The 14336-nt window shown below is 52.0% G+C and overlaps 1 protein-coding gene across 1 annotated transcript in view; it reads left to right on the top strand.

Annotated features, from left to right (window-relative positions):
- Positions 1-178: 178 nt before the first annotated feature.
- The window catches only part of dock4b (dedicator of cytokinesis 4b), a 38916-nt gene continuing 24758 nt past the window's right edge, over positions 179-14336 (top strand). Inside the window, exons 1-9 of the mRNA XM_068755542.1 lie at positions 179-215; positions 3428-3612; positions 7226-7376; positions 11233-11316; positions 11951-11991; positions 12583-12638; positions 12729-12825; positions 13038-13186; positions 13899-13983. Of these exons, the coding sequence (XP_068611643.1) occupies positions 179-215; positions 3428-3612; positions 7226-7376; positions 11233-11316; positions 11951-11991; positions 12583-12638; positions 12729-12825; positions 13038-13186; positions 13899-13983 (885 nt within the window). The remainder of the gene's footprint in view (positions 216-3427; positions 3613-7225; positions 7377-11232; positions 11317-11950; positions 11992-12582; positions 12639-12728; positions 12826-13037; positions 13187-13898; positions 13984-14336) is intronic.

The following is a 14336-nucleotide window of genomic DNA, read 5'->3' as shown; positions in this document are numbered from 1 at the left end:
CGCGTGAAGGCAGCATCTCCCCGCACGGCGGAGCGGCGCTTTCTCTCCCTCCGTGACCCAAACAATGACTGTTTCCACGCACCGGAGGAAAGCGCGCCGTTAGAATGCGTTCCACGGCACCGAGAGCCCGCACCTCGCCGCCGACCCGGACCCTCACGTGAACGCGCCCACCGGAAACATGTGGATACCCACGGAACACGAGAAATACGGCGTCGGTGAGTTGATTGCCCTTTTTTTTATTTTTTTTATTTTTTTTTGGACGCTGCCGTCCTCTCTGCGTTCACCCAGTGCGTTGCGGGGCGTGCGTGGACGCGCTCCCGCAGCGCCAACGGTGCAAATACAGCAGAGTTCTTATTTCATGCTTTCTTATATTTATATATTTAAAGCAGCAGCAGCTCGAGTTATTGATTTTACTGCCACATTGCAAAGCATCGGGTCGTCGCTCTGACCCCCCCACCCCAATGGTTTGGAGGATCAATATTATTATTATCTCTCTCCATCTATTTATTTTATTTGCCTTATTACCCCTTGCATCGCCCGGGAATAAACTAATCCTGCCACAGCGGTGTGTTGCACCCCGTCTACATGGGGGGGCTGGTAGTGGAGGAGAGGGGAGGGGGGGGGGGGGGGGGGGGGTTCTTGGCACAGCCAGGGCTGTCTCGTTATTTCGCACGTCCTCTGCCGGTTCTTAGAAAGGAACACCGATATTAGAAATATTCGGTTCGGATCGCGGCGTCCTGCATCCTGACGCGCATTGTTCCATCCAGTGTGTCTAGTGCATGGAGGAAGAGGAGGAGGAGGAGGGTGAGGAGGAGGGGGGGCGCTCTGGATCAAAATGAAGTGAAACAAACAAACGCAAATGATGCGAAATGCAGGGAGGAGAGAGAGAGAGAGAGAGGGGGGGGGGGGTCACACAGACTCCTGTTGGAATTTCCCTCCTTTTGAGCCATTGAGATGCTTCCGCTGGGAGGAGGCGGCTTAAACGTCTCATAATTGTACCCCCCCCCCAGAGAGAAGGCTCTGCTCCCCACGGTCCCACTAAAACCTCCTACAACTACCCGACCTGGTAGTTGTAGGAGATAATGTTAGATAATCCTGCCCCCCCCCACCCCCAAAAAGTAAAGGTGCCATCCTGAAAGTGCCCTTTGCCCCCCCCCCCCCCCCCCCCCCCCAGTGTTTTGTTGCCCCCTCTTGCTTCAAACCTTCACCCAAACGGCTGTATTGTGTTACTCTTAATCCCTCAGAGCCGGGATCTTCCATATTTTCATGTCTGGATTAAAAGGAGTTTATTTTGAAAGTTAAATACGCACCATTGTCCCCAAACTGCTAGAAGGGGAGGGGTTAATTGGATTAAACCCCCCCCCCCCCCCCATAACAACAGTAAGTCTCGCTTAATTGGCTGAGATTTGCACTTTGTAGCAGGAAGCAGCGAGATGTGTTCCTGTTGTGAAATCCGCGTTACGTGACGCACACGCATGGCCCCCCCCCCCCCGGCCCCCGGCCCCCCAGCCGCCGCAGATCGACTGTTTTTTTGTCGGCGTCGAGTTCAGGAAGTTCCATTTTGCTTTTTATTGTCAAATTCAAAGGCGCCGTGTCGGGGGAGACTCTCCGAGGTGATTTTGAGCACAGATGGGAGCTCCAAAATCAAAACGCTGGAAACGAGAGGGCGCAGGCCGCCGTGAGGAAGTGCTGTGGCATCATGGGAATTGTTGTCTTCTTCGTCAAACCAAAGTAAAATCCGTCTGATGTGACTCAGGCGGAAACATTTGCACGTTAGTCACATTTGCAGACTTCCTTCCTCAAACTTTTGCCATTTTTACTCGCCGCCGCGGCGAAAACCCGCCTCTGAATTAACCGACCAATGGGGGGGCTCGATGCCCTCGGAGGATAGAGGCCGCCGCCTCTGATGAAGTATGAACGGACCCAACAAGTCAACTCGAAGGCGCCCCCCCAAATCCTCAACAGGGGGGGTTAGCAGGTTGTTCTGGGGGTCCCATTCCCACCTCATGATTCTCTAATGCTGCCAGTCCCAGGGTGATGCCTGGGGGGGGGGGGGGGGGCTGCCAGCTTGTAATTACTCCCTCTGCCTCGCTTCCATCTGCAGAGATAGCGCCCTATTACCTCGTGTTCACACTTGTGCACATGTCGCCCCCCCCCGTCGGCCCTCTACTATGAGATGCGAGCTGTTCCCCGGTGTGTGCATGCGGGGGCTGAATAAATCAACATGGACATGTGACATGTGACATATGACGTCCTCAGCCAGTGTTTTATTCATTGCTGATTCACCCCCCCCCGACACACACACACACACACACACACAATGACAGCCTTTGTGGAGACGGATCAAACTGCCCGTATGTTTAGTTCCTGCAGCACCGGACTCAAGTAAGGACTTGTATCTTCCTCCTCCTCTTCGTCACCACGCTCACGCCAGGGACCCCCCCCGCCCCCCCACGCTGAGCCTTTTGACTGACATGTTATTTTCATACTTGAAAGGCGTCTGCCGGTGACGATCGCTGTGATTGGCGGGCGAAGGCACGCTTCGTTTTTCGTGCTCATTTACGGCAGGAAAAGGATCGCCGCTGTCATCGGTTCCCTGTGCCCCCCCCCTGTAATCCACGCTGGCATGTATTGACCATAAAGGAAGTGCACATTGATTTGTGTGTGGGCTGACCCACAGTGGCTTCCAGTTTCCCCGCTTTGACCTCTGTTCGCCTTTGGACGTGCTAATTCAAACTGTCGTGGGGGGGGGGGGGGGGGGGGTGTGCGTAACCAACTCGTCCTCTCGTCCGTATTCTAATACGTCCACGGCTCACAAGCCGTTGGGAGGCGTGTCCTCGCTAGCATTGTCCCAATATCTATCGACACCTGTACCTTGGCGTGTTGCTTGTTAGCTTAGCACGACCTTCACGGAAACTTCAAGGCCAATTTAGCCCAAACGTGCGAGAGTTCGTAGACTTGGCCTGAATTCGTTGCCGTGTTGAGGTTCAGGTCGACGAGGACGCCGTCAGCAGGGGGGGGGGGGGAGTCGGGATTAATGTCAGCGAGCGAGACGGCGGGAGAGGCTGAGAGGTCGACCTTGACTCGCCGTTCGTCCACAGGCCTGTTGCTCCTGTAGGACACTGAACGGGAAGTGCTTTCGCGTGTCTTTGGTGTTGACTTACTTCCCTTTGCCTCCCGTCCTCTTCCTGTTCCTCTCCCCCCCCCTTATCCCACTCTCTGCCTTATCTTTTACCCGCTCAGTTTCACTTCCTCTTATCTGTGCTGCATTCTGCTCCAGATTCATCGGTCTTCCACCTCCCAATGAGCGCTCACCTGTCCCAGAGACCCCCCCCCCCCCCGATACAGTATTCTGGTGTCAGAGATTGTGGTCCAGGATGCACGCATGTCTGCGCCTGTTATTTTCTGCGTGTTTCCAATGTTGCAGATGTTTCGTACGTCGGATTTCGCGCGCGTTTGCATTTCTGCGAGTCCGTTTGCAGCGGACTGCGGAGTCTGGAGACGACGAAGAGCTCCAGAGACGATGAAGAGCCCCAGATGCCCCGCAGGCTGTCGCGCTATACATCCCGCTCCCAGTGGTGGGTATTGACGATGGGCTCCGGAGCTGTGTCGGTGACATCGATCGGTCTCCGTAATTGAACGGTTAGCCAGCCTTCTTCGCTCCCTCGTCATCGGCTCACGTTGGGGGGATTTTCTGGATTGTTGTGAGTTCTGTTTGTCCGACGTGGGAAAGGCAGAGCGTTCCCCCCCCCCAAGTCTCGCCGCTCACCGTTGCCTGAATGGGGGCCCTTTCTCAAGACTTCCTCTCACACGTCCAAACATTGGCATCGCGGTGCTTTGTGAGGTTTGGCACAGAGAATTCCTTCTGTCCATCCAGTAGGCTGGGAATTTTCCTTTGCAAGGGGGGGGCACATCTTTACCCCGAGTCTAGCCTCTCTGATGGCGTCTACCTGGCGTCTTCATTTTGCCTTTTCCTCCAGTCGCGCCCTCAGGGGAGGGTGGAAGTGGCGCTGCTAAAAGCGATTGAAATTGATCCCTTTTGTGGACCCCCCCCACTATGGGCAGTCGGCCCGGGCTGTGGCGGCTCATGGAACCCCTCCGGTGGTTGGTTTAGCTTTACTCCGACGGAGGAGGTGACAGCAATGACGAATTATTGATCGTACGTATGCTTGGTATGTAAAAACATGAACCCAAAGCAGACACCATGCCCCCCCCCTCCCGCATACCGTCTGAGGCCTCTGTCTATTCTTGTTAACAAGCGTTTGGTGTCGAGAGATGTGAAACTTAGCGATGCTAGCGTCGCAGTTCCCTCATTCCCAAGGGCATCTGAGATTTAAATAGCATCACAACCCAACTGGAAGTATTTCCCATCGAGAAATCTCAGCCGTTAATGGATCGATAATGGAACTCTCTTCCTGGATCGTGTTCCCCCCCCCACACACCTACCTATTCATCTACAGGCTAATGACCTGCCGCAGGCTCCATTACAACCTGGCTAGGTCATTACAAAGGGCAGCGTCGTCTTTCAGTCCTCGGGCAAACGTTGAACAAAGATGCTCTCGTGTCATTAGAACTTGAAAGAGTCGTGTGAGAGATCAGAGATTAATGCTTCCTGTCGTCTATCCTTGTGACCCCCCCCCCCCCCCCCCCCCCGCAGCACCTTAAAATCCATCCACTCCGGCGCTACGGAACATCTCTTGGTTTTATTCCCCTTTTGTTGCCCGTGAAAATAAACTTAATTGGACTTGTGAAAAGCAAAATCCCTCCTTCCCAGCCAGGATACGTTTGAGCAGATGCGCGGGTCCAAGTCCGGGTCTTCTGTCTCTCCGAGCCCTTGGACCGGCGTCGGGATTCTGCTGTGCCGTGCTGACATAATGGGATGCTAAAAATACTCAGAGCACGCCACACTGCACACATTTATATGACATGTGTGTTGGCTGCCGATGCAGGGGAAAGAAAAAGTATTTGCATCGCGTATTTCTACTTCACAAAGTCTGTTTACATGACAGAACTGCAGCCGCTTCACTCAGTTCCTGTACTTCCTGCAGCGTGCACGGAGTTCAGAGGTTACTGCGACTGAACCAGGCCATTGATTTGTAGAGGAATGTTTCCAGGCATCATCACCAGCGGTGACGCGTCACCAATCCAAGGCCCAGGTGGAGCTACTCCTCGGAGGCGAGCTGCCAGGCCCGGCGGAGCGCCATCCCGGAGCGCCATCCCGGTGCCCGTTGTGTTTCAGGGACTCTCCGTCGCTCATCACAATCTTTTTTTTTTACTTCCTGTCCCCGGGGAAGCACCGGGCGTTGGAACGGGCGCACAAATGAGGCTACCTTTCCTGCTTTGTGTGTCGGCGCTCGCTCCAACCCGCGGGAGGAGAAAAACAAAGGTGACATTAATCACTCTGGACCCTTCCCTCCCGCTTCTCTCATCCTTCTTTCCCTGTCAAGTGCCGACTTTTTTTTTTTTTTTAGTGTTATTTAATTACAGGCAGCGTTCGAGTGCACCAAACTGCCATTGACCTAAATCGGGAAACTGGGGCGCTTTCTCTTCACGCCGTCCCTGCAACTTCTTACTCCACGCTATTGATTTGTCTGAGCGGACAACAAGCGCGAGGAAATTAGCCGAGCGCAGCCGTCAGTTTGACGCTCGCTCTCAGAGCGGCCTCCGTCTGGCTGAGCTCCCGCTCAATTTAATCTGAAGGATATGCAGGGGAATTGGGGGAATCTGGTCCATTTGGGGGGGGCTCCTGACAGACTCGAGAGCCTTTCCAGAACAAATTGGAGTGGGCCCTCTTTGTTCTTATGGGCACGACGATGCTGCTGCAGCATTTGAAGCGGTTCCTCCAGGCCGAGAGCGATCCAAGCGAGCACAAGGGACTTGTCTCTCGCTCTCTGGAGCTCTCGGGCATGTCATTTTCCTTCTTGGTTTCGCGTGTAATCCTCCTTGGGCAGGGGCGCAGGGAAGTGGCCTGGACAACAGCTGGACCCCTGAGCCTTGCAGGAATGTCTGACCACAAGCCTTAAAGTCAACAAGACAATGCAGAGGTGTCCATTTTACCGACTGCTTGGGAAGCGGTTGCAGAGAGCAAGTCTTCTCGTGTCACCTCTGGGACTATTTTCCCCAAGGACCGGCCTCCTCTCCTCCCTCTGCCCAGCCCGGGAGAACCTTTGGAAGAGCTTACAGACTTCCTCCATTGCTTAGAGCCGCCTGATACCCGCGGGTACGCTCTGTACTCGGAACACGCTGTCGAATGGCTCCTTTGTTTGGAGGCGCTTAAGATCCTGCACTGTGCTAAAGGTCTTCCTTTAATATTAGCCTAGCCTAGCCGCTCGTCTTATTTTCAGGCATACGTGCAATGGTCGAAGTTTCCCCATTGTGGAGCGGTGCATCGCCGGCCGGTTTAAGCGTTGATAAGCGTTAATAAGCGTTAATAAGCCGTGCTCCAGTGGCTTGTACTTGTGCAGCACCTGCCATCTGTGCGCCCTCGAGTCGAACCATTCCGCCTGTACGAGTGTGTTCCTCCGTGCTGCCACTTCCTCTGAAGTCATCTTCGGTTTTCCCTCGCCTGCGCCTCCGAGGCTACCGCCGTCTGTCAGAGTGCGTGCGGAGCCAGGCCGCCATGCTGGCACAGAGAAGACCGCGAGCGCTTCAGTCGGGAGCTTCTTGGGCCACACGCAGGGACTCTGAGGACACATCTCGCATTGTAACTTGCTCTAAGTGGCCGTTGGACTCGGTGTGGACGACCCACAGTGGTCTTTTTATCCACTGCGGTTTTATTTCCTGCGGGATGAAGGAGCTCTCGATTGGAAGCCGAGAGCAATTTTCTCTCATAAGCTGACACGCTGCAGAAAAGACGAGTGTCAGAGAGCGAGAGAGAGATGGAGAGGGGGGGGGGGGGGATCTTATTTATTGCTAGTTTCCAATGTTGTTCGGCTGGTTTGAGATCTTGGTGGTGGTAAAAGCCACGGCCGTCCACCCAGGCAGCGTTTTGTAGTTGCTGGTGGGTTTCCAGCATCATCAAAGGGGTATTTACAAATTGGTTGGGGGTTTTTAGGAGGTCTCGTCTTCTCTGAATCAGGGAGGAAGTGAAACGGTCGAGCGAGTCAGACCGAGAGCGAAGCGTGCCGATGCTGCAGGTTTCATGCGGCGCGCCCTCTTTCATCCGACCCGTCTGAAGGAAGAGAAGTCCGATGTCCATCTGCCCGCCGTTCTCTTTCCTCTGCAGGATGCGCTCGCCTTTGTCGTCTCCGTCGACGATGCCTCCCTGAGGCTTTCGCGTGCACGGTCTTTGTGCACCTTCCTCCACGTGGCTATATTTCAGCACGCCTTGCTCCGCTCTCCGTGCTTCTGCAGAGTGGGCGGGCGTGGAGGCGCAGGTTGGTCGGCATGACTTCGGAAATCAACACTCCCTCGGGCAGCGGCACCCAGCGTTAGCATCTAGCATGAGGACGATGAAGACGCGTATTTCTATTTTTGAGTCAAGTGTTTTTATTCGAACAATAAAAAAACAAAGATTCAGACTCCTCAGCGCGCTTTAAGGCCTCTCAGCTCATCGTTTTGGTTTAGCCCCACGCCGTCGTCCAGGGCCAAACAGCAGGCCGAAAAACTGTTGGACTAGCAATGCTAATGTTGCTCTGTATCGGCCAGATGTGTATATAGACATTTTGCTAACGCGTAAGGGGCAGTTCGTTGCCGGCGGTGACGCCGTTGGCCTTCCCAGAAGCCCCCTGGACCTCCCTGCACCATAAAAAAATAACCGGATTTCTCTGCAACACGTGTCGGTGGTATTTACCCGGCGACTGGGAAAACTGAACGCTTTCACACAAACAGCTAATTTCTTAAACAAATCTCTCCTCACTAATTGTAGCGTCGCATCAGCCGAACCTTCCCACCGCGCGAGAGCAGTAATTAATAAACCTACGCAGCAGCTGGGAAAGCGACAGACGTTCAGGTGGTTGTACATTAATCCAGGAGAGAGAGAGAAAGCAATCCTCCTTCGTTGACTAAATTATTGCTTTACTGCCGTGGAGACAATAGAGTCTCTTTCACGGCGGCTGGCGTCCCTCGCGTCAGTGGCCTGTGACCCGGTTCACCCCGCGGCGTTGTGAAAGAGATTAACCGCCGGCAAGTGAGGTGGGATTAGACGGCGGTTCTTTAAGACGATGTGCGAGAACCTCCTGAAATGATTCGCTCCCTGTGCTATGAAGACGTCTCCGTGGCGTGAAGAGGAATAAAAAAGGCTCCGGGCTCCGCTGAGCGATGCTCATTTTCACAGGTGAGATAAATTCTCTTAAGAGGATTATAACAATCACCTCATCTCAACTTTGGCATCGGTGGGCTGTCGAATACATCCACTCGGCTGGGCATGAAACACACACCTACACTTCCTACACACACACACACACACAGAGCGAGGTTTTAACTCAGTGACCTATATTTCTATTTAATCCGAGTCATTATGATTTTTTTCCTGCCCAGGCCAGTCGGGCACAGTGAATGATGCTTTTTATTTATTTTTTGGTTTCTGTTTTCCCTCGTGCTAATCGTGCTAATCGTGCTAGTCTTCCATGTTAAATCCCTTTTGCCCTGTTAGAATGCATAAATCGCGAATCATTCGAGAAGCTGCACATCCTGCTTACTTTTTTTTTGGGGGGGGGGGGGGTATCTTTCACGCGTCTGCAGTCGCGACGCATCCTGCGTCCCGACTCAAAGTGATGCCGCTCTTCCGTGGAAATGCGTTCCTCACCCGCAACTCTGCCTTCCTTGAAAGCCGGCGCTCCAGCGGCATCTTAACCTTCACTTCACAGGAAAGACGCATGCTTGGAGCCTTTCGGTCGGAAGGCCGGGTTCATGCAGTCGGCTGAGACTAAACATAGCGGAGCTGGTTTTGGTCCGCGTCGGAATGTTTAAAGGCTCTATCGGTTTGGCAAATGCAGCGCTTTGCTTTTGGCCGGTGAAGATACAGAGAGCCGAATGTGCAGCAAAGAGATTTATTGGCGCGGCTAGCATTTAGGTCCGTTTATTAGGTGCCTGTGTTTTCAGAAACCGGATGAAACCGAGCATTGATCCTCCTCTTCGGACTGAGCGACCTTCATTTTGACCTTCAAAGCATCCATGTCAATGTGTGCATTTGGAAAAATCGCACTTGTTTTCCCACACGGGCAATTAAATATTAATGATCCATACATTTGGCAGCAGCTACGAGAGCGACCACCAGTTGCTGCGCTGTTTTAATTAGCATGTTAATGATATGAACGCCGTATAATGAACACGTGGGGGTGGATTATTCTCGGATCGGTCGGGGAGAAGAAAGGGGAAGGCTAATGAGCTTAAAAGGCACGTTAGCAAGTGCTTTGAGTGGAATTTGCCAAGTGATTTAGCTCAAACGGTAATCGGAGGTGTCTTCTTGCATTGTGGAATCTGTAGCAGCGGCACAACATGGAGCTTTGATCGATGGCGGCGTGCGCGCCTCGTTCAGTCGACCTTTATTCTGAAAGAAGGGTTGTTGTTGTTTTTTTAACATGTTTTCTTACTCGGGGGGGGGGGGGGCGTGGCGCCATTTGCTCTTCTAAGAGGCTCAGACAGAGTGACAAGCAAACCCAAATGTAACGTGGTTTGACGTTGCGATAAGACGGGCATGGCTGCAAATTGTAATTGTTTTCATTGCTAATAAAGTTGTCAGTCATTTTTGTTTGACTAATTTACTGTCAATAATTCAATCGGGACACCGTTCTAAAAATAAAATCTAAAACTCTCCTTCCCAAAAGTGCATTTTAATAGACGTAAAGAAGATATAACAATTCTGTAGTGTTTGGAAAGCCAAACCAAAAGCTCTGAAGTCCAGCTAGCGGCGCAGCTAGGCTAGCTCCTTTGTGACCTTGGCTTTTGCCGAGGTCGCCGCAGTGAAGACTTGACAGCGCAGTGACAAAGCGCATCAGTGTAAACCCGCCAGAACCCTCTGCAGCTCCATCTCAGCCCCCGTATATGCTCTTCATCAGCCACGATTCCCTCGCCATCATCGCGACCCCCCTGCCCCCGGGCATCTCTTTGCGTACGGCTCTTCCAGGCTAACGTTTTTATGTGCAGCGTCCGGATGGCCTCGCTGCGACCCGGTAGTCCTGGTGTCACACCGGATCAAACTCTCGAGTATCCGGGTGCGTCCAGAGGGGGATCAGAGTTTGCTCTTTGGTTCCACCCTGCCAGCGCCGTCCCCGTTGCACTCTGCCCTTTGTCCTTTTACGAACCGACGCCGGATGACGGGCAGCAGCTGGCTGGTGGATTGACAGGCGGGTAGCGTTTGTCTCGCAGCAGAAAACAAACACGGCGACTCAAGGCTTGAATAATTTAGTCGGCTTGCAGCTGGGAAAGTGGCGTCGATAATTCATGCATCGGGCACACTTTGCGGGTGTTAAATGCGTCTGTGCTTGTGAGTGATTGGCCTTTGAATGAATTACAAAAGTCGGATGTGAACTTGGTAAAGATTGTGCTTCCCGGCTCCGGGGATAACGAGGAGCCGCAAAGCAGGACTCTGAATATAACACCGTTACAGTTTGAGGCGATGCAGAGAGTCCGGATGCTGATCTCACCGTCAACATGATGGAGTGGGTGGCACGCCGTTTCATTTATAACCGCTTCTGGGTTGTGCGCTGCTATGATGGAAAGAAAACGTCTTTAGCTTTAGATAACAAGATTTAAAGGCGTGACTTTTGATATTTAGACTTGATTTATTGAAATTATTTCTTTTTCTGGATTCTCAAATGAAACGCGAAAAGGTTCTTTCCTCTCTCACAGGAGGCCGAGTGAAATAGAATGGATTTATTGAACAGAAACGCATCAACCTTGTACCCCAGACCTCCTGGTCGTCGTGTCTTAAAATTGGCCTGGAATAGACTTAAACTGGGGGTGGGAATCCTCTCAGGGCTGTTTGGAACGGTGCGTTCAGGTGCACCGGACAAGCCCTGCAGGCAGAAGAAATTAAATTCTGTAGCTGCAGTGGGATTCTTCTCAGTTCTGGATGGCCGTCTTTTTATACTTCCATCCGCCGTGTCTTTTTACACCTTTAGCGTTAGCAAAATGTGTTGATGTAAATTCAGTTTTGAGTTTCTTCTTCTTGATTTCTATTTCACCTACACAGATTATCGACCTGCGCCTCCTCTCCGCTTTCTGCTTTCTTTTCCTCGGGACCTAAATGTCAAAAATAACCGTGCGGGCGTTTGTCTTTTTTTGTCGCAGTGCTGGTCAGTTTCCGAGGGACCGTCCAGCATGGCCTTCCGCTGGAAATCGGAGACACGGTGCAGATCCTGGAGAAGTGTGAAGGTACGACGCGGTCGGAAGAAGTTGGCGGAAGCGACGCTTCTTGAGGGATGTTGCGGTTGCGCAAAATGAGCAAAAAATGTTTGCCGTTTCCTGCACCACCGACTGGTGACGGATTCTTGCGCCTTCCCGCCCACGCCGAGTCTGTTTTTCTCCTCCGCTTGCTCTCTTTCTTTCGCCGTCTGTCTCTCCAAGCCAGCCTGTATGTTCCAGCTGTCTGTCCTTTTACTTTTAGCAAACTTGTACAGTTTATAGATTACTAATTAGCCGATAGTTCCACGCCCATTTTTAATCAGCGTTGGGGTTTCTAAGAGCACCCTGCTCGCACTAATTTGGGGTTAGCGCTGATTGGTGTGTGCGTATTCAGCTTTGCAGCCTTTTTTTGGGGGGGGGGGGCACATCTGCTTCTGTGCAGCTGCTGCCGGGACATTCGCGGTGAGGCTTGTACGGTTTCTGGCTTCCTGTGTCATTGGTTTCACTTTGTCGTGCGTGAAGCTGTGGTCACCGCAAAAAAAAGGAAAGAAAAAACACATCTGGAAAGTCTATCCTCCAGTTGTTTAAAACACTATTACCCATAATTCCCTCCCTTTTCTACCTGTCTGAGTGCATATTCTAATGAGGCTTCCCCTCTCTGCAGGCTGGTACCGAGGATTCATCTTGAAGAACCCAAATGTCAAGGTGATTTACTTGTCTCGTCTCATTTTAAGCTCCCTCCAGAATGATGCTAGGTCACAATGATGCTAGGTCACAATGATGCTAGGTCGTAATGATGCTAGGTCACAATGATGCTAGGTCGTAATGATGCTAGGTCGTAATGATGCTAGGTCACAATGATGCTAGGTCGTAATGATACTAGGTCATAATGATGCTAGGTCACAATGATGCTAGGTCGTAATGATGCTAGGTCGTAATGATGCTAGGTCGTAATGATGCTAGGTCGTAATGATGCTAGGTTGTAATGATGCTAGGTCGTAATGATGCTAGGTCATAATGATGCTAGGTCACAATGGTGCTAGGTCGTAATGATGCTAGGTCACAATGATGCTAGGTCGTAATGATGCTCGGTCATAATGATGCTAGGTCATTTGCTGAAGGTCCGACTCGCCTTCGTTTTGCCACTTTCCGTTGAGGTTCATCATCTTAATTGTTCCCCATAAAATCCACTTAGCCCTGCTAACCACATGCTAACAGCCGCATGCTAACAGAAACGAAGGTCCTTGCTGCGTGTTCGAGGAGCACCTCGCCCACCTGTTCATCTTCTTCCGATAGGGGATCTTCCCGTCGAGCTACATCCACCTGAAGAATGCCCACGTGAAGAACAAAGGGTCAGTCGTGTTCCTGCTGGAGCGACGGAGGCGTTGGATGCGTTGGATGTTCGGGTTTTACGCTTAAACTCCTGGTTCGTGTCTTTGTAGGCAATTTGAGACGGTCATCCCGGTTGAGGACTCCGTCATCACGGAGATGACGTCGACGTTACGGGACTGGGGCGCCATGTGGAAGCGGCTGTATGTGGTGAGGAACGGCTGCCTACTATTGGACGCTCGTTAGCTGGATTGATTGGTTGCATGCTGATTAAATTCATCTGAAGAATGCGGACGGATCAAAGGGCTGCACAGAGCAGCAGGATGCTAAGGCTAACAAATTCTTCCCAGCTACATTGGTCTTCCGTTCTTCCAGCTGACTCTCAAGTTCCTTTCCTTTCCCGCCGCTTCCTCCTTCCGCAGAAGAACGAGGGGGATCTGTTCCACAGACTTTGGCACGTGATGAATGAGATCCTGGACCTGAGGAGGCAGGTGTTGGTCGGCCACCTCACCCACGACCGCATGAGGGACGTGAAGCAGCACATCACGGCGAGACTCGACTGGGGCAACGAGTGAGTAGCCGAGGAAGCGGAGGAAGAGGAGGACGAGGAGGACGACCTTTCTTTCTAAATGTCTAATTGTGTCCTCTGGGAGAGTTTTTGTCGTTTCGGCTCAAAGGAATATTTCTGTGTTGTTTTTCACGTCATTCGATTTAACTTTGCGACTAGAATTTTGATTGATTTTTCTGCCCCCGATTCAATTCCCGCTACCTTTCATGGAATCCACTAGAGGCTTTGTTCAAAGAGCAAAGATCCATCGCAGGGAACATTCAGGCGGGATCATTTCTTTTGCAAGTCGTGCTCTTGCTGCAGTAATACTGCAGTAATACTGCAGTAATGCAGATTATCTTTGGTGCCTTTAATAAAGAAAGATACAACAAGATGCTGAAAGTTCATGAAACCCCATCATCATTCCCTTTCTCTCTCTTTCCCTGCTGCCTGAACCGATCCCAACCTCGCTCTCTCACCCACCTCCCGGCGCCAAACGAACCCCAACGGCATGCTAAGAGTACCAGCATCCCATTTAGAAATCCTGCACGTCCGACTTTCTCCCAACGCGCCGTCTGTATGAACACGTTAGCTTCTGCAGGATGAGCCTCATAAAGAAAAAATCAATCAAGCTTTCCCTTCTCTGTGCGGGAACGTCGGACGACACCTGGAATCGCACGAGCCTTAAATCGGGCTTCCCTCGTTCTATCTTCTAACGCGTGAATTTGTTTTCCAGGCAGCTCGGCTTGGACCTGGTCCCCAGGCGGGAGTTCAGCATGGTGGACCCGGATGAAATCAGCGTCACAGAGCTCTACAGACTGGTGAGTGCGCCCCCCCACCCCCCCACCCCCCCACCCCCCGGTACCTCTCGAACCAGCCCTCTTTTCGGAAGAGCGAGGGTTCCCAAACGGCGGAATGTCTCCAGTCCGCTCCTTCTTTGCTTCTTGCCTCTTCCCAGCTTCTTCAAGTCCCAACCGCTGTTACCGTGGCAACCACTTCTCTGCCCTGATACAATGCAGGGGAAAACTGTATCACACACACACACACACAGTGGCGGCTTTAGCTTTCCAGGGGTAATTGAAGCTCTTAATCCTTCTGTTGTTGTTGTTTTTTTTTATCGGGCAAAACAAAAGCAGGCGTAGCCGTACAAAAATCGAGCAAATGACCGCCATTG

Source organism: Brachionichthys hirsutus, chromosome 22, assembly GCF_040956055.1.
Source record: "Brachionichthys hirsutus isolate HB-005 chromosome 22, CSIRO-AGI_Bhir_v1, whole genome shotgun sequence".
NCBI lineage: Eukaryota > Metazoa > Chordata > Actinopteri > Lophiiformes > Brachionichthyidae > Brachionichthys > Brachionichthys hirsutus.
This window is presented reverse-complemented; position numbering and strand designations above follow the sequence as displayed.